At 51.1% G+C, this 20453-nt stretch overlaps 2 protein-coding genes across 2 annotated transcripts in view; one reads left to right on the top strand and one right to left on the bottom strand.

The window, feature by feature from the left end:
• Positions 1-6467, top strand: part of ACKR2 (atypical chemokine receptor 2) — a gene marked incomplete at its 3' end in the record, with an annotated part of 46174 nt that extends 39707 nt beyond the window's left edge. The window contains exon 2 of the mRNA XM_079712707.1: positions 5278-6467. Within this exon, the coding sequence (XP_079568833.1) occupies positions 5278-6467 (1190 nt within the window). The remainder of the gene's footprint in view (positions 1-5277) is intronic.
• A 5944-nt stretch (positions 6468-12411) lies between these two features.
• On the bottom strand, positions 12412-13947 carry CYP8B1 (cytochrome P450 family 8 subfamily B member 1; the record flags this gene model as incomplete). The annotated part of the gene is made up of 1 exon (XM_079712612.1): positions 12412-13947. One exon carries the CDS (start codon positions 13945-13947, stop codon positions 12412-12414), a length of 1536 nt encoding a protein of 511 aa, XP_079568738.1.
• Positions 13948-20453: the final 6506 nt, after the last annotated feature.

The following is a 20453-nucleotide window of genomic DNA, read 5'->3' on the forward strand; positions in this document are numbered from 1 at the left end:
CCAGCAGGCCAAGAAGATAGGGGACCCGTGTCCCAAAGAATCATCTTACCTGAGTTATTAGAATTCAGGCTTCTTTTATACTAAAAGGGAAGCGGGGTGTGGCTGGTTGTTGCAGACCTCTGGGTACCAGCCAGACCTCGGTGGGGATGTGATAATCCTTTGTTCCTGCAGCTGACCACGTGGGACTGGTCAGATGTTCCTGTAAACCTTCAACAAGACAAATGTTATTTTTTGTTCTGCAAATTTTTATCTCTATGTGAATGAAAAGTGTTAACACCTTTAATGGTCAAGCTTGGGAGGCAGAGTCTTGAGAAAGGGTTATTATGTATATTTCAGGCTGTAAGCTCATTCTTTTACTGTTGGATGAGACAAAGGTACAGAGCCTGCATGGCTAAGCCCAGGCAACAGAGCCAACGTGGAGTCAGGTTTGTTCGTCTCTGTTACAGTTCTACCTTGTATTGTTAGGGCCATCCAATGCTGGGCCCATCATTTGCTGATCTTAAGCTGTGGGCAATTGGGCTTCACCTCTCCAAGCCTCAGTTTCCTCATCTGGAAAATGGGGATCATAATGGTCCTGCTTATCAGAACTATGGTGAAGATTAAATGAGAAGGAGCTCAACTAACATAGCTACCTTCCTGTCTAGATGGACATAGCAGTATCCTCTCTCTTATTGCCTCAACTTTGACTTCTCTGAGAGGCCTGGGGAGGGGAGGCCTGGATCCTCAGGAGAAGACATTAATCTCCAGCCAGATTCTTGCTAAGTTAAAGCTGGAGCCAGCCCAGGCCAGCAGCCTCAGGTTGATGCTACTGCCCCAGAGACAAGCTGTAGTTTGCCCTTGTGCCCTTGGCTTCATTGTACGGGAAGCTCAGCTGACCTTGCCCTTGCTGTCCCTGCTCCTTTCAGCCTCCTCTCTATCTAGTTCTCCGGATTCCCCAGAGGTTCTACTACAGAGCTTCATTCGGGGTTGCCTTACTATCTGCTAAGATGTGAATAACTGACACTGCAATTCATTCCTCTCAAGGTGTTTCTGGGTAAGCCAAATAAATGAATTCCGGTAATAAGGAAAAGTGAAAAAACAAAAAAAGGGAAAACAGAACAGGGCTAGATGGACTGTTAGGGGTGGGATAACAGAGACCTGAAGGGCAGTCAAACATGGGGTTTGTGGCTCAGTGCAGCCGTACAGAGATGACTCACTGTATGCTTTGCACAAGTAGTTCCCTTTCTTTGAGTCTCCGTTTCCCCACCTGTAAGTTGGAGGAGGTGGACACCATGCACTCTCACTCCCTCAGTGTGAGATGTGGAGGGCACAAAGGGTCACAGGAAGTGACCCTATTGCCACTGTGTCAAATTACCACAAATTCAGTGGCTTAAGGCAACACAAATTTATTATCTTAAAATTCTAGAGATCAAAAGTCTAAAACGGGTCAGCCCAGCTGCATTCCTTCCGGAGGCTCAGGGGAGGATTAGTTCCCTGCCTCTTCTAGCCTTTAGAGGCTGCCTGCATCCATTGTCTTGCAACCGCATCCCACTGACCTCTGTTTCCACCGTCACATTTCCTTCTCTGATTCGGATACTCCTGCCTTCCTTATAAAGGACCTTGTGAGTACAGTGGCCCCACCGGGATAATCCAGGGTACTCTCCCTAGCTCAGGATCCTTAATTACTTCTGTCAAGTCCCTTTTGATATGTAAGGTAACATATCCACAGGCTTCAGGGATTAAGATATGGATATTTTTGGGAGGCTACTCTGTTGACCTGTAGGGAGACTACGTTTCCCAAGGAGGCTCCATAAAGCCTTGGGGGCATTAATGGTGGAATCTACCAAGGCTGGACCAGCCAATGAGGGCGAAACCTGGGCAAGCAAGACCTCCTGAGCTCAAATCACACCTCTCTCAGGTGGCCCCCTTTTTTGTGTGTGTGTGTTACGCGGGCCTCTCACTGTTGCGGCCCCTCCCGTTGCGGAGCACAGGCTCCGGATGCGCAGGCTCAGCGGCCATGGCTCACGGGCCCAGCCGCTCCACGGCTTGTGAGATCTTCCCGGACCGGGGCACGAACCCGTGTCCCCTGCATCGGCAGGCGGACCCTCAACCACTGCGCCACCAGGGAAGCCCCAGGTGGCCCCTTTTGATAAGTGCTAGACAGGGCAGAACAGAGGCCGAGAATGAGATGGGACCAGGGACAAGGCACTGTTTCTGAGTCTGAAGACCTGGGGCTCAGATGCGCTCAGCCAGTGACTTCCTGCGTGATTGTGGAGAAGTTACTTTGCTCCTGGGTTAAGTGGGGCTGACAGTTCCTTTGTGGTTTGCCTTCCAGGACTACCAGAGTTGATATGAAAGTGCCTGGCCAACTGTCATGTGCATATGACACATGCTGGTTGCTGTTGTCATCGTTGTTGGTATTATTGATGAAAGTGATGGGAGGGGCTGGTGGCCCCAGAGGTCCGGAGAATGTGGAAAGATTCCCAAGGTGAACGATCAGGAGGCCAGAGGCCCCGAGAGGGAAAAGAACGGAGTGTTCCAGGTGAAGGGAGCCTTGTAAAGGTGCCCTGGTCCAGCCTGGGGCCTGCTGACCCTGACTTCTGGCTTTGATCAAAGCAATTATCAGACTTGGTTGTTTGTTAAAGCAAAAGTCAGAGACTTTCAGAAGCTAGGTCAGGATCAAGGTCAGTGCTAACAGACCAGAAGAGCTGGTATTTAATTAGTGGTAACTCCTGACTAATAAGCCCTCATCAGGCCCAAGTGCAGAAGGGCACTCCCTCCTCCCAACGCCAGCAGCTCATGGACTCCCAAACCAGCCATGTGCTGGGGGTGGGGGGGTGCCTATACTGGTGCCCGGGAAAGAGGGGCTCAGGGACAGGAGAGCCCAGATGCACAGGAGGGGAGTGAAGGACGGAGAAAGGAAGGCACAGGGCCAAGTTCTCGAGGCCAGTCAGGAGCAGAGCCCAGCCCTAGTTAAAGCCTGCCAAGCTGAGGTCTTGGGGTGGGGATAGGATATCTGTGTTTCCCCAACATCTGGCTCAGAAACCAGTTGACAGAAGCCCAAGGGTGGGACAGAGGCTCAAGGAGTAGGAGGACTCCAGGGCTCTCCTGAGAGAGGTTCTGCCTCAGCAGAATTGCATATTTCCATCACAGTGTCACGGTGTCATGGATACTAGAAGGGTCAGCTGAGGACCTGAGTCAACATTTCTTTCAAAATTCTACCTGGAAAAAAAAAGACAAAACTTCTACCGGGAAGGAAAGGACTGGGGAAAATGTTTGCAATATATATGTAAAAAGCTAAAATCCTTACTATATAAAACCTCTTATAAAATGAGAATCCCACCCATTAAAACAATAAATCATGCACAGAAGACATACATACAAAATAATACACTCAGTGTATTAAAAGTTCAACCTCATTTGAATCAAGGAATAAAAACTAAAATACAGAGGTACAAGGTGGAGTTGATTTGTATTTCTGGGTTTGTGGCCCATTATCATCACCAGCCTACAGGTCTTATTCTGGTGGCTGTGCATGATTGCCTGCTTGGGCCACAAATTCTTTTTTATCTCTTTCCTCTCTCCTCCCCAAACCCTCTTCCCCATTGGTGAACAATCTAATGTGCTGAACATGAAGTCTCTCTCCTTTTAGAACACAGAACAGGATTGAGCATAATCCTTGGTTCATGACACATTTTTCACTGGTTTGTGTGAGGCTCTCTTTTTAAAATTATGTTTAATAATACAATTAAAACCTGGGAAACTGCTGCCCAGAGAGAACTTGACCATGGACAGTGACCTGCCCCATCCCATGTCTCTGGCTTCTCCTGCCCAGGCAGCCACATCTTCAGTCTTGTGCCTATCTTTCCCCTGTCTTTTATCTCTTTGAGCTGCTTCACAGCATATATTTATATACTTCCTGAGGTGGTGGTTGTTATTTTTATATATATATATATATATATATATATATATATATATATATATATTTCATTTGTCTTAATTTTATTAAAAGAGTATCATGTAAATATTTTTATCATGTATGTATTTTTATGGAACCTGGAGATAGCAGTAAAGAGGTAGAGACACACAGGGTGATGACGAGGGGTGTGAGGAAGGGGTCTGTGATGTCTCCCACGTTTCAGTCTTAGGTGACCGAATAGCTGGTGGCACTGTTCAGTTAGATAGACAAAGGAGAGGAGAAGAGGCTGGTTTGGAAGATGATGAACTCAGCTCTGGGCAAAGCAATAATTTAAGCAAATGTTTATTGAGTGCCTCCTATGTTCTGGGCATTCTTCATAGAGCTCGAAATGCTCTGCCTGAATTATAACATTTAAGCCTCACAAGAACTCCACGAAAAGGCACTATAATTAATATCATGTTAAAGATGGGGAAACTGAGGGATTAGTAGGTTTAGTTCTGAGTCTATCGACATGCTGGTTCACACCTTTCTGCTGCAAACCTAGAAATGGTGGATAAAATATTTTTAAAATATTAAATATTTATAAATAAAGATATTGACATAAAACTAAATATGTATAAATGAAATATTTTTAAAATAACCAAAGGAAGGGAAATCCTCAAGTGAGAGAAGTAAAGAGAGTTCAAAGCCAGAGTAGACACACTAGGTATTTATAGGAAAAGCAAGCCCCACTGAAGAGAAGCTCTCATTAAAAAGAAAAAATTATAAGCCACACAAAGAAGAATAATTTCAAGCCACACATGAGGAAGAGTATGTACACAATAAATAAGTGAATTGGTATCCCTAAATAGTAAAGAAAAACATGAAAGACATTATTAATCTTTATAAATGATAAGGGAGAAAATAAAGAAGAGAAACCATCGTGAAAGAAGTGCGTACTGGGCTTCCCTGGTGGCGCAGTGGTTGAGAGTCCGCCTGCTGATGCAGGGGGTGCGGGTTCATGCCCCGGTCTGGGAAGATCCCACATGCCGCGGACCTGCTGGGCCCGTGAGCCATGGCCGCTGAGCCTGCGCATCTGGAGCCTGTGCTCCGCAACAGGAGAGGCCACAGCAGTGAGAGACCCGCGTACCGCAAAAAAAAAAAAAAAAAAAAAAAAAGTGAGTACTGTGAGAACACCTGAGGTTAAGTCAGCTACCCAAGGTGACATAACTATTAAGTGGTAGCCTTGGGCTCCTCATCCTTGTTCCCGTACTTGCTAGCCTATGGGTTACTGGCGTGAATGCGAAGAGTCTATTGGATACCCCAGAGCACTGGCTAAAGTGGGTTTGGAGAGAGGGTGGATTCGTCTCCTGTTGCTCACACTGCTCTCTGGCCCACAGAGCTCCAGCACTGGATGTGTCCTCCCGCCATGGCCGCCACCGCCTCTCCTCTGCCACCCAGCACCAAGGTGGCCAGTTCTGAGAACAGCAGCTCCTTCTATGACTATGAGTACTACCTGGGCGACGTGGCCTTCATGCTCTGCAGGAAGGACGAGGTGCTGTCGTTTGGCAGAGTCTTTCTGCCACTCTTCTATGGCCTGATCTTTGTGCTGGGCCTGGGCGGGAACCTCCTTCTCCTAGTGGTCCTGCTCCGGTATGTGCCTCGAAGGCGGATGACCGAGATCTATCTGCTGAACCTTGCCATCTCCAACCTCCTGTTTCTGGTGACACTGCCCTTTTGGGGCATCTCTGTGGCCTGGCATTGGGTCTTTGGGAGTTTCTTATGCAAGGTGGTGAGCACCCTCTACACCATTAACTTCTACAGTGGCATCTTCTTCATTAGCTGCATGAGCCTGGACAAGTACCTGGAGATTGTTTGCGCTCAGCCCTACCACCGGCTGCGGACCCGGGCCAAGAGCCTGCTCCTCGCGGCTGTCGTGTGGGCTGTGGCCCTGGTTGTCTCCATCCCCGACATGGTCTTTGTGAGGATGCATGAAAACGCCCCAGGCATGTGGGACTGCTTTGCGGATTTTGGGGGGCATGGGACCATCTGGAAGCTCTTCCTCCGCTTCCAGCAGAACCTCCTGGGGTTTCTCCTCCCCCTGCTTGCCATGATCTTCTTCTATTCCCGCATTGGCTCTGTCCTGGCCAGGCTGAGGCCCCCAGGCCAGAGCCGGGCTCTGAGGATGGCCATAGGCCTGGTGGTGGCCTTCTTTGTGCTGTGGTTCCCGTACAACATCACCTTGTTTCTGCACTCGCTGCTGGACCTGCGAGTCTTTGGGGACTGCAAGGTCAGCCAGCACCTGGACTATGCGTTGCAGGTGACAGAGAGCATCGCCTTCCTCCACTGCTGTTTCACCCCCGTCCTCTATGCGTTTTCCAGCCGCCGCTTCCGCCAGTACCTCAAGGCTTTCCTGGCCACTGTGCTCAGACGACACCAGGCTCCTTACCTTGCCCAGGCCCCACCGTCCAGCTATTCTGAGAGTAGTAGGCTCAGTGGCCAAGAAGATATAACTGGCATGAATGACCTCGGGGAGAGGAAGGCTGAGGACTCCCCCAACAAGGGGGACGCAGGGAAAAATTCAGCCTGAGTGGCCACACCACAGTCCATGAGAGCAGATGGGACCCAGCTCAGCTGCGCATCCACCAAAAAGTCCTCCCTTCAGAGTTCTCAGTTGCCATGTTGCTAAACCAGTCATTTCTTGGTCCTCAGCCATCAGCAGCGTTCACTGTCTCCTGTCTTCTCCCTCCTCTTTCTCCACTGCCTTCCAGGACTCCATACTCGCTGGCCTGAATGGCTGCCGTAGTTGCCCAGCTGACCTCTGTGCTTCCTATCCTCGTGCTCTCCGGTCTTCTAATCTACACCCAGCAGCCAGAGTAACCACAACACCCTCACCATCTCTCCCATCCCCCTCAGAGTAACCCGAGGCCTGCCACCCACCAGACTGCCGCCTTCCCTGTGGCTCAGCTGGGGAAATATTACTGCAAGATTGTTTACTATCACAGCCTTGAAGGTGGATCCAGGGTCTGGCAGTCAGGAGGGGCTGGAGGTGCTCCACACATGGGAGTCTGCAGGCGGGAGGCAGAGTGAACACATACTCCTGGTGGTCCAGGAGCACCTGCCTCCCTCTGCCTCCCACGCCCCCTCTCAGGAGCCTTCAGGGCTCCCTAGACTCTGCACTATCAAGTCCAGAACGTTTGTCCAATTTAAGGCTGGAGCTTTCACAGTTAGAATCCCATACACTGTTTCACCCTTGTACCCCTTTGCCTCCCTTTTCATTTCCTGGTTGCCACACCCATTGTTCTTTCCTGCACGTTCCCGTCTTTGCTTTTGCACTTTCCGGCTCCCTTATGGAACAAGGATCATTTTCCAGCCAGGTATCCCCTCACCCTTGTCGTGTAACTGAATCCTACTTGCTCTGGGAAACCACTCCGGAGTCACTCTGCCCTGTGCTTTGGGTGGAGGTCGGGTAGAGCACGGATCTTTGACCAGTGACGACCTTGTGTTTCCCTGGCACAGTGGTTCATTTATGGCTGGGCACATGACCCAGGCAGAGCTTGTGAAATGTAACGTGACGAGCGTGCTAGAACAGAGGCATGAAACTGAAGCCAAGGGGATGGTGAGGTCTGGCGCTGCTCCTTCATTGGCTCGAACTTCAGAAGGTGAGGTGACAGCAGTGAGTGAGCAGATCCTGGGGGCAGTCCTCGAGCCCTAGAATCAAGGCACGGCTGAAGCTCATCCCAAGCCTGGACTTGACGGTGACACGAACCAATAAATTCCTTTCCAGTTTGGGGTCGTGGTGTTTTGTTACTTGCGATCTAAGGATTCCTGTCGGATATGCCCTGCCTGGGTGCTTCATGTCTCCCACGGTCGGCCTCCTTCCTGCCCAATGACATGTCCACTGAGAAGCCTTTCCCCAGGGAGCCCCTGGCCTACAGTGCCATCTCTCTTTCCTGAGCTTCTAAAGCATCACTGCTTTCTCCTACCTCCCAGAGCCACCTGGCACAACCTGCCATGTCCTGCCGTGTCTGTCCTGCAAAACCCAGCACAGAGCCTGGCAGACAGTAGTGCTCAGAAGGAAACATTTAGATGGATAGAATGGAGACCAGGAGGACATATGGCTGGGTGAACGTAAGCTCCAGGGGAACAGGGACTCTGCCTGGTGTAAAATCTGCATCCCCCATGCTTCAGTCAGTGCTAGGAATGTAGTAGGTGCTCACTACCTTTTTTTTTTTTTTTTGAATGAATAGCTGGATGGATAGAGAATTGAGCCGGTGGTCAGTATCCTGCCCACTCTTTCTTCTCTTCCCCTGAGCTTGGATGGTCTGGTCACAGCACATGTGTCATGAGCAGGGCTGTCCCTGGATGTTGCCTGAGTTGACCTGGCTGATTTTTCCCTCTGTGTCTCAGCTCTGGTGCCTCTGGTTCTCTCTCCCCAAGGCCCCAGATTCCCCACTATCAGGAAGGACTGTGAGCCCACTCAGTCCCCTGGGAAATGAAGATCCTCTGGATATGAAGGTGGTGGTTGGTTTGAGGATAGGGTGGTGACGTTCTATTTTAGAGCTCTTGAAATCTTGCCCGACAGGGGACCTCAGTCCTGCCCACATGGCAGCCTGACTGGTGAGATACAGCCTGAGCCATACTGGTAGGATCTAGGTTCCCAGAGTCTCTGACTTGGGTGCTCATGACACACAGATGGGATGGGACAAGGTATGCCAGGCAAGGGACACCCAGCAGGGCTTGTCACCAGCATTGGTGGATTTGCGTGTGTGCCTGTGGGTGGTCTGTGTGCGTGTCTGTGTTGCCGTTGGGGCCGTGTGGAGCACATATGGCTGTGTATATGGATCTAGCATGAATGTGTCACTGTGTCCATGTGTGTCTGAGTATGTGCCCATGGGTTTTCCGTGTGTTCCTATGTGCCTTTCTCTGGCTGCGTAAATGTGGGTGTGTGCTCTCTGTAAATAACAGGTGTATAACACGTAGTGCCCTGAAGCCTGTGCCTAAAGTGGAGGAGAAGGCCTGGCTGCAGGTGGCCCATTGGTCCCTCTCACTGTCCAGTTGCCATACACCACAGCTGACCACAGTGAGGGTTCTGAGTGTGGCGCAGTTTGCGAGAAGGCTCGCTGGCACTGGTCAGGGAGTGAATTGGAGGTTGGCTCTCATACACAGGTCAGGATGGAGAGAGCCAGGACAGTGCCCTCTCCATCCTTACCTGACTTCTCAGCCTGGACCTTGGTTCCTCCTGCCACTCTCTGTCCACCCTGAGGCTTGGCTTCCCGTCTGCACTGCCCAACATACCTGTATTTCCTACCTGAGGTCTGAGGAAAGCCCCCAGGATTCTCTTGGCCCTCAGGCTCTGAGGCAAGGGAGACTCTCCCGCCCGGCTGAGCCAGGGAGAAGGGCGGGCATGGCTCTGCTTGGGAACAGGGCTGCCCACCCTCCACCTTGTGAAGTGTGGTGTGAGCGTTCACAGCAGTTACTGCCTATAGAAAAATATCTCTTTATTTTCCTAGGGGCCTGCAATTCCACCGCTGGCATGTCATTCCTGATCTTGCTTTGTTATAAGCTAACCTCAGAGAGGATACACAGAGGGAGAAAAAATTTGGTGCAGGAATGAGGGGTTCGCAGACAGAACTGCTGGGTGAGGACAGGCAGCGACTAGATGCGTCCCTGTGGGTCTCAGTCTTTTCGCTGCCCCGAGGCCTCTGCAGGGGCAGGAAGGGTGCCCTTGTGGAGGGTGTGTCCAGCAGTCCCCAGGCCAGGGGGAATACAACTACAGGTGCCACGGGCCCCTCCTCTGCCAGCGGGTGGGCATGGGCCTCCACGTGCACAGGCTAATCCTGGCTGCTCGCCAATTCCTGGGGTGAGGGGGCTGTTGTTCTGGTGGACATCCCTGGCTGTGGGATGGCACACTCATCTTCACCTCACACCCGACCCCCATGAGCCTTCCCTCGGTCCCAGGCAGACCCTCAAACCGATCACAGCATCCATGAAGTTCCCGGGACATCTGCACGTGGTCACTCTCAGCTGAGGCCTCTCTGTCCTGACTTAGTGGGCTTGGGCCCGCAGCCCTGTTCCAGCCTGTCTACAGGCCTGGCTCCTGGTCCACAGTCCTCTGGGTGTGTGGAAAATGAAGGGATGCAGCACCCATGTCCGGGCAGGGCCAAGGAGGTGTGGGGAAGCCCTGTGTCTTGACCCCTGTTCCCACAGCTGCTCTGGCACAGGGCCTGGCTGTGTGGAGGAGGTTGCTGGTAAGCTGCCCAGAGACACCTCCTGGCCTCCAAGGCCCCTTCTCCGTCTCCTGTGCTCCCCATGGGGCTCTTCTCCTTGCGCCCCTGGCCCTTGTGGAAGGGGGTCAGACGCCTGGCTTCTCCTAGCCAGTCAGAGCTCTATGAGGCTCCAGGCAGATGTCACCATTTGGGGGCAGCTAGACCCAGAAGAAGGCAGGCACCAGCCCAGAGTCACACAGCTAGTGAGGACAGACTCCTGTCCCCGGCCCGGCCCCTGCCCACTCTAACAGCCTGTTATCCTGGCCAAACTCTGGGCAAAACAGGCAACCTTAAGACAAAGGAAGAGGCCAGTCAGAGGTGTAGGGTTGGGATAGCAGAGAGAAGCCCCCCGGGTGGTCCCTGCAGGGGGTCCATGCTGCCTGGGCCTCCCTTCTCCAGGACCCTCTATCAGCTCCCACAGTCACTACCCTTCCTATCCAGCCCCAGCCAGGGCCCTGCCGTCAGCCCACTGCAGCTCTGGCAGTAGCACCCTCTCACTCTCTCCCAGCCCTGGTAAGCACGCCTGGCAACAGGGATTGTCTCCATTTCACAGACCGGAAAGCTGAGTGAAGGTGGGAGGGGAAGGAAATTATTTGAGGACATGAAGTAAATTAGCCGAGTCTGGAAGTCATGTTTCTGTAATTTAATCTACATTTAGGGAATTGGGGTCAGAGATGAAGGAATAAGATACCAAGCCCTATGGGCTCCAGTCTGGAGCAGGGGGCAGGAGGCAGAAACCAGGACACAGAAAGCAATGACATAACAGATGTGCTGTGATACACTCGGTGGTAGGGGAGATCCAGGGGATGGAGGCCATTTCTGGTCAGAGGATGGGATGGGCGAGGTTCAAGAAGGCTTCCGGGAGTAGCTCGCACCAGGGTTAACAGTGAAAGAGAGCCCTGTACTTTACGGACAGTTCCATTGGAGAAAGTTGCCAAAGTTGAATTGCATTGGATTGAAAATTTGGGGGCCAACTGTGGCAAAGCTTAAATGTCAGGTGTGTGGAGGTGACGGGGAGCCAGAAAAGTAAAAGGGGGACACCCAGAAGTGCTTTTGGAAAAAAAGTCTCTGGCAGCAGGGTAAATGGAGGGCCCCCAGGCCCCACGTGGAGAGAAATGTCGAGTTCTGAGCTATGAGAAGGGCAGTGGGGGATGCGGGGGGAAGGAGGGGACATGGTTCAGTGGCACCACAGGGGGTCAGGCTGACAGAACTCTCTCCCTATGGGGGAGAGAAAAGGAGGAGCCAGTGTGTCTCCTCTGTATCTGCCTCGGGGGATGGGGTGGATGGTGGTGTCCCGAGCAAAGAGAGGCAGGGAAATCAGGAGAAGCAGGTGGTTCAGGGCGGAGGTTGGGGGGGACAGATGCTGAGTTCTGCTTGGGCCGAACTGAGTCAGAGGTGCTGTGAGATCCCTGTGGGGAGATTGGGGGTCTGGAGGTAGCAGAGAGTTCTGAGCCCAGCGATGGTTGTGGAAACCAAGTGAGGGGTTGAGATCACCCCAAGGTAGGGGTGCAGAGGGGAGAGGAGGGCACGGAGGAGGGACCTTGAACAACTCCTACATGAAAGATAGCCCTTCTCTACAGCTGCTGTATCCAGTACAGAAGCCACTAGCCCCACGTGGCTATTGAGCACTTAGGATGGGGCTAGTCTGAACTGAGATGTGCTCAGTATCAAGGGTTAAAAAGTACATACCAGATTTTGAAGGGAAAAAGAAATGTAAAAATATTTCATTAGTACCTTTATATTGACTCCCTGTTGAAATGCTAATATTTTAGATATATCGGGTCAAGTAAAATATAGCATAAAAAATGAACTTCACCTCTTTCTTCTTAAAAAATGTGTCAACTAGGAAATTAAGAATTATGCGTATGGCATGCCTCGTACTGCTATAGGATGACACTGTTCTAAACCCTGAATTCCACAATAAGTGTTGAGGAAAAAAAACAAAAGCAGAGTGGGAGGGTGGAGACTAACGTTTGCAAGATGCTGCATTGCCCACCGTAACCAGTGTCTATACTGCAGGAGTTGTCAAGGCATGTATGAGCCCCCAATCTGAGTTGCCCACAGATATTTCCCCTTCCCTGGACTTCCTGTGAGAGGCAGTTTCTGCAGAATCCACTGTGAGAGACAGTGTTTTAAAGAGAGAAGAAGAAGCCTGTGAGGTGCCTAGAAGGAGGCCAAAGAGCAGAGAGGGCAAAGCAGGTCAGAGGAAGGGCTGGTCTGGGGCTTCAGAAGGCTGAGCGGAGCTGGAGACCCCGAGGGAACCTCCTAGCCAGGCTTGCGGCCACCTGGGCAGAGGCCACTCCCCAGGCGCAGGCGGTAGCGGAATCGCACCTCGTGGCTGGGCTGTGTGGTGCCAAAGCCCCAGCGCTGGGGGTCCACGGGTGGCACGGGTGTGTCAGGGTCCACCAGCTCCAGGTCAAATTGTGTGACCACGAGCAGGACAAAGAGCTTCATCTCGCTGAGGGCCAAGAACCTCCCGGGGCAGATGGAGACGCCCGAGCCCCATGGCATGGTGTAGTGGTGGATCTTCTTGCCTGCCTTGTAGAAGTCTACCTTTCGGCTGCCGCTGGGGGTGAGGAAGCGATCGTACTTGAAGGTGGTGGGCTCCGAGTGGATTTCGGGGTCCATGTGCACTGAGAGATAAGGGAAGAGGGCCAGGATGTCTCCATTGCGGAGCAGGTACTCCTGCCCACTGGCCATCTTCAGGCTGTGGTCATTTTTCACCACCCTGAGGAGGGTCGGCGCGGCCCCCAGCCGCAGTGTCTCCTCCATCACGCTGTCCAGCACCGGCATGCGCTGCAGGGCACCGACATCAAAGTTGAAGGACAGCTTGGCCTCCAGCCTGGCCTCTCCCAGGACCCGGGTGGCCTCCTCCCTCACAGCCCGCATGGCTTCTGGATGCTTCAGGAGGAACAAGAGGGCCCAGAAAGAGGTAGGCCCTGTGTTACCCTGGGAGGCCCAGAGCATCATGAAGTTGAACTTGTCCTGCATGGCTGGGGCGACTCCCTGCTCCCTCAGAAACTGAAGCATATAGGTGATCCAGTTGCTTATGCCGTACTTCTCCATGTTGTGTTCCACAGAGAGCGTCTTATGGAAGAGACGCTGGAGCCGGCCTACTTCCAGCCACTCCCGGGGTCCCAGTAGGGAGTAGACAAACCTGGGGAACAGGCGGTCGAACTTGCGGAACTGCACGAATAATTCCTCTGCCTGTAGCAGGTCCTGTTCCTTGTCCTTTGTGTAGCCGAACAAGCTCAGGTAGCCGGCCTTGAACAAGATGTTGTAGCAGAAGTGAAAGAGGCCATCCTCACGCCAGCTACTGGCATCCAGACTGGGGCCCGTGGGCCCCAGCATAACCAAGGACAGGCTGTCCAGCATGGCTTTGTTGAGCTCCTCCAAGCCATCCCCCATGAGGTGCTTGGTGCTGGCTGAGTGTATCATCTGGTAGTCTCCCCGCATGGAGCGGTATCCAAATACCTTTAGCACCAGGTTTTCCGCATACTCCACAAAGTCTAGTCTTCTTTGCGTGTCCTTGAGGATGGGGCCAAAGGAGAGAGGGTCCATGACAAAGGTGAAGTACTGGCCCCCTAGCTGCACCGTGAATATGTCCCCATGTTTAGCCCTCATGTGCTTCAGAAATTCAAACATATTCTTCCGGAAAGCCATAGCATGGCCCAGCCAGGGCACGGAGCCCTTATCCAGAGGGGGCTCCTTGGGTCTTTGTTGCCGGAGCAGCTCCTTCAGGCACAGGTATCCCACAGTGGCCACCATCAGAGCTCCCAGCACCAGACCCCAGAGCACCATGGCTGTGCTCTTCCAGGTTGAGCTCTGGACACGTTGTTCTCTGGGTGCCAGAGAGTTTGGGAGGTCTTGACAAGTTGAGGGTAGAAAAATCTGTCCACCTGGACCTTGCCCGGTGACTGCAAGTTACAGTAAATAACCCTGGCGAGACAGTACCTGGGAGCAAAACGTTCCCCTGGATTTTGTTAGGACCTTGTCATGTGGGAGGAGGAGGCGGGACTAGGAAAAAGCCCAGAAGGAAACCTCTAGCTATGGTCACAGCCCCCTCACCAGCTTCAGGCTTTGTTCTGACCTTTTCAAACCCAGCTCCAGCATCTTCTCTGCCAAGCCTTCCTTGACTCCATCCTCACCCCCGTGACTTACTGATTATTCACTCCTTTATTTACTCATGAATTCATGTATTCATTAATTTGCTAGTTCATTCAGCAGAAATGCACCGAGCACTTACTAAGTTTCACAGCCACCCCTTCCTTATCTTTAAAAGACCCACAGAACCTCCCAGACAGAGGACCCTTCAAGCACAGGCTCAGACTTCAGTCTCCAAGCCTCTCGCCAACTGGCTTGCATACTTCTCTAGCAAGAAATACAGAATGGGGGGCTTCCCTGGTGGCGCAGTGGTTGGGAGTCCACCTGCCTATGCAGGGGACGTGGGTTCGTGCCCCGGTCCAGGAAGATCCCACGTGCCACGGAGCAGCTGGGCCCACGAGCCGTGGCCGCTGAGCCTGCACGTCCGGAGCCTGTGCTCCGCGACGGGAGAGGCTGCAGTGGTGAGAGGCCCGCGTACCGCAAAAAAAAAAAAAAAAAAGAAATACAGACTGGGAATCTTGGAATTATGAAATGTCAGAGATGATAGGGAGTTCAAACAAACTGTTTTATTTTACAATAAGGATCTAGGTTCAGAGTGTAGTAGGGACTTTTTCTGACACCTGCTGTAGCTTGGGTGAGGTGAGTTGACAGTTTACTGGGGACCTCTGAGATGTCAGGCCAGGTCCCTGCCAGCAGGCCCAAGAAGGAGAAAGCTGTGCCGTTGACTCTAAGGGTTTAGTCAAGCAGCCTAGCTCATTGTTGCAATAGGTGATGAGGTTCAGACTTGATCCAACCAGTTCTGATAACCCCCAAGTTACTCTTTAACTTCCTAAATGACCGGCTAACAGGGACTTTGTGTCCTCAGACGACCATAAGATTCCTACATCCCCTCTTGAGGGAGCTCCCTTTGCCTTGTGCAGCTCCTCCCAGCAGGGAGCTGAAAACATCCTTACTCTGCCTCCATGAAGTCCTCTCTGATTGCTCATGGCAACCACGGCAAGTACTCAGCTCCACCAACTCTCCTTAGCCTTAGAATATGGTCAGAAAGGGAATTCCCGGGACTTCCCTGGTGGTGCAGTGGTTCAGAATTCGCCTGCCAATGCAGGGCACACAGGTTCCAGCCCTGGTCAGGAAGACCCCACATGCCGCGGAGCAACAAAGCCCGTGTGCCACAACTACTGAGCCTGCGCTCCAGAGCCCGCAAGCCACAACTACTGAGCCCACGTGCCCCAAAGACTGAAGCCTGCATGCCTAGGGCCCGTGCTCCGTAACAAGAGAAGCCACTGCAATGAGAAGCCCGCACACCGCAATGAAGAGTAGCACCCGCTCGTCGCAACCAGAGAAAGCCTGCGCACAGCAACAAAGACCCAACGCAGCCAAAAATAAATTAATTAATTAAATAAATTTTAAAAAAGAAAAAAGGGGCAGAGCGGGAAGGAGGGTGGGGAGGCAGGGAGGCCACACTGATCAGGTGGTAATTAAGTGGAGACCCGGAGGACAAGGCCAGGTCAACGTGTGTTGTGTGTAAGGGTGCGTGTAGGGGACGTGCTTCTAAGGCATTTGGCAGGGTCGTCCCAAGGGAGCCTATGTGGCCGGAGTGCTCAGAGGAGGGGGAAGAGTCTCCAGCTCATTGCGGTTTCCGGCTTTGACCCATAACGCTGCACTGAGCCCTTCCCATGCCAGCAGGTCCAGCCACCCGTTCGTCTAGGTCCGGGCCACTGAAGGGTGGCCAGATATACCAGCAGGTGGAGGATGGCCTGCCCCTGGGAAATCGGCCCACGCGGCTGCCCTCCCAGTCCTCCGGAATGGCCGGCGCCCATCGGGGCAGAGTGAGGACCGCAAGCCGGCGTCAAGTCTCAGCCTTCCCCACTCCAACCGCACCTCCGGGTGAGGGTGGGGGCGGAGTCACCATGGTGGGCGGGGCAGTCGAGGAGGATCAATGATCAGCATAGGCGACCTCCGGGCCTGCTAGAGCGGCCTTGGGGCCTGAGGGCCGGAAAGGCGATGACGTACTTCCGCCCCCGCCACCTCCGTAAAGGCGTCTTCAGGTAGGCGCCGCAGGCAGTTCTCAGTCCGGAGGCGCCCTCTGTCCGTAAGTCGGCGGATCTTTGCGCAGAGGGCTGTGTGTCTCTCATTTCGTCTGCGGAGCAATCAGTAATGGAGTGGGGCTGGTGGGGGTGGGTGGGGAGAGACTTGTCGGAGAGGGCTGACTTCTTCCCGCCCACTGTGATCGGGAGAAGGAAGGCTTTATTATTACTTGCAGCAAGTAAGAACACCAGAGCTCTTTCCCAAAGCAGTGTCACCCTGAACAGCAAAGTTGGGGAAGGTTTAAGCTAATGATACATGCATATTACCATGCATATTCATGAGGGGGGCTTGAGGGGAGCAGAATTTAGCATAGAATCCGGGCAAAGGTTGACAGAGTCCAAGCTTTAGTTGATTGAATTCAGGAGGGTTGACATCTTAATTCCATCCTCCACCTGGGGGTGGGGGCTTAGTTCCTGCAGAACTCAAAGATATGTTATTATGTATATCCCTTGAGGAACCAGGAGGCTGCCCCAGGGCTGCACTATGGTTTCTTGACTGGTCCTCCCGTGTTTCTGCATTCCCTCCTTTAAGATCATTAATTACTGAGACCTGTTCAAGGGCAAGCGTTGCAGCCAGGCTTAGATCACAAAATGGGTTAGGCCAGAATGAGTTCTCAAGAAAGTCATTCTTTGTTCTCTTTCTCAGGGGACCCCCTAACCTATCTGCTTAGACCGCTGCTCTTTCCAACGCGCGCGCGCTGAGAGAAGCCACCACTTAAGGCCACAAGCCTGGGAATTCTCCTCTTATAGGAGTCCGTCCTTTCTGTTATCCTTCAACACTTTTTGTGCTCCTCTGTTGCTCACCTCATTTGCACATTACATGGTGGGCCGGAGGGTGGGATGAGTTCTTTTTTTTTTTTTGGCCGCGCTGCGCCGTATGTGGGATGTGGGGTCTTAGTTCCCCCACCAGGGATGCGTGGAGTCTTAACCACTGGACCACCAGGGAAGTCCCTGGGTTGAGTGGGTTGACCCACCGGGCTCAAGTGGGTTTCTGGTGCCGTCAGATCTCATGTCTTTTCATTCCATACATGGCCAGAACTTGAAGCAACTGTGCACCGGCCAAAGAATTCCTTTACCTGCTGTGGTTCCTCTGGGCATGCTCTAGACCGGATACCCTGGCTATCCCTTGAGTCTTGTTTGCCCTTTGTTCCAATTCTGGGTGATATTGACTCCTCCCCCAGTGCTAGCCACTTCCTGCCCACTGCCTCACCCCTCGGAGTCAACAGCTGTACCTTTGAAATGGAGATGCAGGGAAAAAAATTATTTCACTCTACCTTTAGATCAGAAAGTAGTCTCATTTAACTTAGAGCTGGGCTTATTTATGGCTCCTCTTCCTCCCTAGCTTTCAAGTTTTCTTTTTTCCAGGAAGAGAAGGAAACCCATCCATAGCACCTGGGTTCTTGACAGCCTGGCCCCAGGTTAATTACCTTACTCCTAGTCTGCATCTCATGTACCAGGTGACAGTGAAGCCAGTGTAGGACTTAAAGGGCAAACCTGGATTCTTGTCTCAACTCTGTCACCAACTCACGACATGATATGGGACATTTCATTTCACCTTTCTGGGCCCTGCTGTTCTGCTATATCAAACAAGAGGCTGAACTTGAGGTACTTGCTGGCAATGAGATGCCATTATTAAAGGTATTGGGCTGTTCATTCACTAAGAGGCTAAGAGATATGAGGGCATATAGTGGAAGTGAATGAAGGAATAGGATGGGGATTGGAATAATTGACATTGAGTGCCTATTCTGTTCATGGCCCTGTGCTGGTCATCCCCATTGCCACCGTGACCACTTATTTTTTACCATTTAAGAATTTTACCATTCTTATTTTGAGAACTTACCATGAGCCAAGAATTACACCAAATGCTTTACATGTTTTATGCAATCTAGTTCTCATAACCCATATCAGGGATCTCCGGGACCATCTTCACATTCAGAGATTCCCTAGAAGAACTCACAGGACTCAGCATATAGTTTTACTCATGACTAAGATTTACTAGAGTGGTGTACTAAGGATACATAGCCAAATCATAAGGGAAAAAGACACACATGGAGTCTGCAAGAATCCATGTACAAGCTTCCTAATGCTTTCTTGAAAGAAGCATTTACAAGAGAAATTAGAGAATACCTTGACATGAACGAAAATGAAAACCAAAACTTATGGCATATAGTGAAATCAGTACTCAGATAGGAAATTATAGTTGTAGCTGGATTTAGGCAATTATAGAAAATGATTATAATGATCATGAATTACGAGGTGGTAACTCCTAAGGTGATTTTGGCATGACTCACATGTCAGAGGGTGGGAGATGGTCTAGGGTGTTACACGTTTTATAAGTAGGAACTTCTGAGCTAACTAGGGATGAGCTGAAGTGTATAGTGTGGGAAGACATGGGGAGGATTGGGGAAAAGGTGAAGTAATTGTGGCAGAGACTGGTCGTAATGATCATGTGGCTGTGGAAGGAGAGGAACAACCCTGGTTGGGAAAAAGAAAACACCTCAGACTCTGAAGTCAGGGGCAGAGGGAGGGATCGTTGATCTATCTTAGGTTTTGTCTGTGGGATATCTGGCAGATTTAACCCAGGCTTTGCCACTACCCTCAGTTTGACTACTGGCCAGCAAATGATCTTAGTTTAAAAACTCTCAGAATCCTCCTAACAGCCATTGACTCCAGAAAGGAACAGCCTCATCAAGAAACAATAGAACAGGATTAACTTTATGGACATTGATGTGATTCCCTTTAGCCTCATACTGTTATGTTGGACTCTCTTGTACATTTTTCACAGATCAGTGATTTTTCTAAATTCTCTAGCATGAATGGTAATGGACAATTGTATTGACCTGGATTTTTTGCTAGCCAGTTTAGCTGGGATATGTGCCATTGCTAGTTTTTCTTCTCTCACCTGGATTAATGACACATTTAGTTGGCTTGGCTCTGGATGTGGAGCCTGACATGGTCTTTCCTCCAGTGAGCCTGGTTATACTACTGTGAGTCGTAATCCTGGTCACTCTTGTCCAATGCTACCTAAGACAAATGGAATATATTTGGCCCAATCCTCTATCTGTACAATTAATTAGAGTATCTGATGACCTATGTGGTGACTTATGCTCCTGAGAATTCTTTCTGTGTTAGAAGTTAGGAGGTAAAGTTGTAGGGGAATGTGTCTGCCATGGTGCCCTGGCAATTTCACGCATATCTATATAGGCCGTGCAGGCATAGGCTTGAACAATAGCTAAGTTGAGTCTTGGCAGATCATCTTGTGATCATTCCAGAACATGAGAGGATGAGAGGAACTTTACAAGATTTTGAGGCCATCTCCCTCTTCTGTCCCTATCCCCGTGGGAGGCTGCCATGAGACAGTTTGTCATTGCCTCCCAGATTCTGATGAGGTATGAGGCTTTCCGCCCCACTCTCCTCAGGTTATAACTGCAGACTGTAACGCTGTTTAGCTGCAGTCTAAAATTGTCTCCTCAGCAAGGCGTATTCCACAACCCACGTTGCAGTCGTCCAGCCCCCTTTTGTTTCCGTGTCATTGTTTTTGGTGTGTGGGACAAGGACTTGGGGAACTGGGATATTTGGCTACTCTTCCCTTTGCTGTTTATGTAAGTAATATATTATATGAATCTAAAAATGGCATATTGTATCTTTACTGGTCAGATCAGTTAGGAGTTAGCCTTGGCCTTGGCCTTGCCTGCTGCTGTGTGTTTGACAGAAGAACAATAGAGAGAGTAAAAATATATGGTTAATTATGATAGACTATTCCTCTCCTCTTTAGTTTTCTAAAAAATTTTGAACCAAACGCTGATCATAGTCATAAGAGACCTTTTTTCAGGTGGACGATGACTTAGTCATCAGTTATCTGAGGGCTCCTTGTTCTGAGCTAAAACTCCCATAATTGTTTTGTCACCAGTTCAGTTTTCTCCATCTGGTCCCAAAGAAAATCATGGGAACATTTTTTTTGTATGCTCAACCTTCCTAGTGATCTTCCCCAAGTTAAGAGTCTCTGCTTCCTTCTCAGCACTCACAGACTATCAGCTAGTGTCCCTTTATGAGTTATTCCAGTATCCTCTTAGAAACCAACCAACCAACCAACAAGCCTGGGAGTTCATCTGAGGT

Source organism: Hyperoodon ampullatus, assembly GCF_949752795.1.
Source record: "Hyperoodon ampullatus genome assembly, chromosome: 10".
In the NCBI taxonomy this organism is placed as follows: domain Eukaryota; kingdom Metazoa; phylum Chordata; class Mammalia; order Artiodactyla; family Ziphiidae; genus Hyperoodon; species Hyperoodon ampullatus.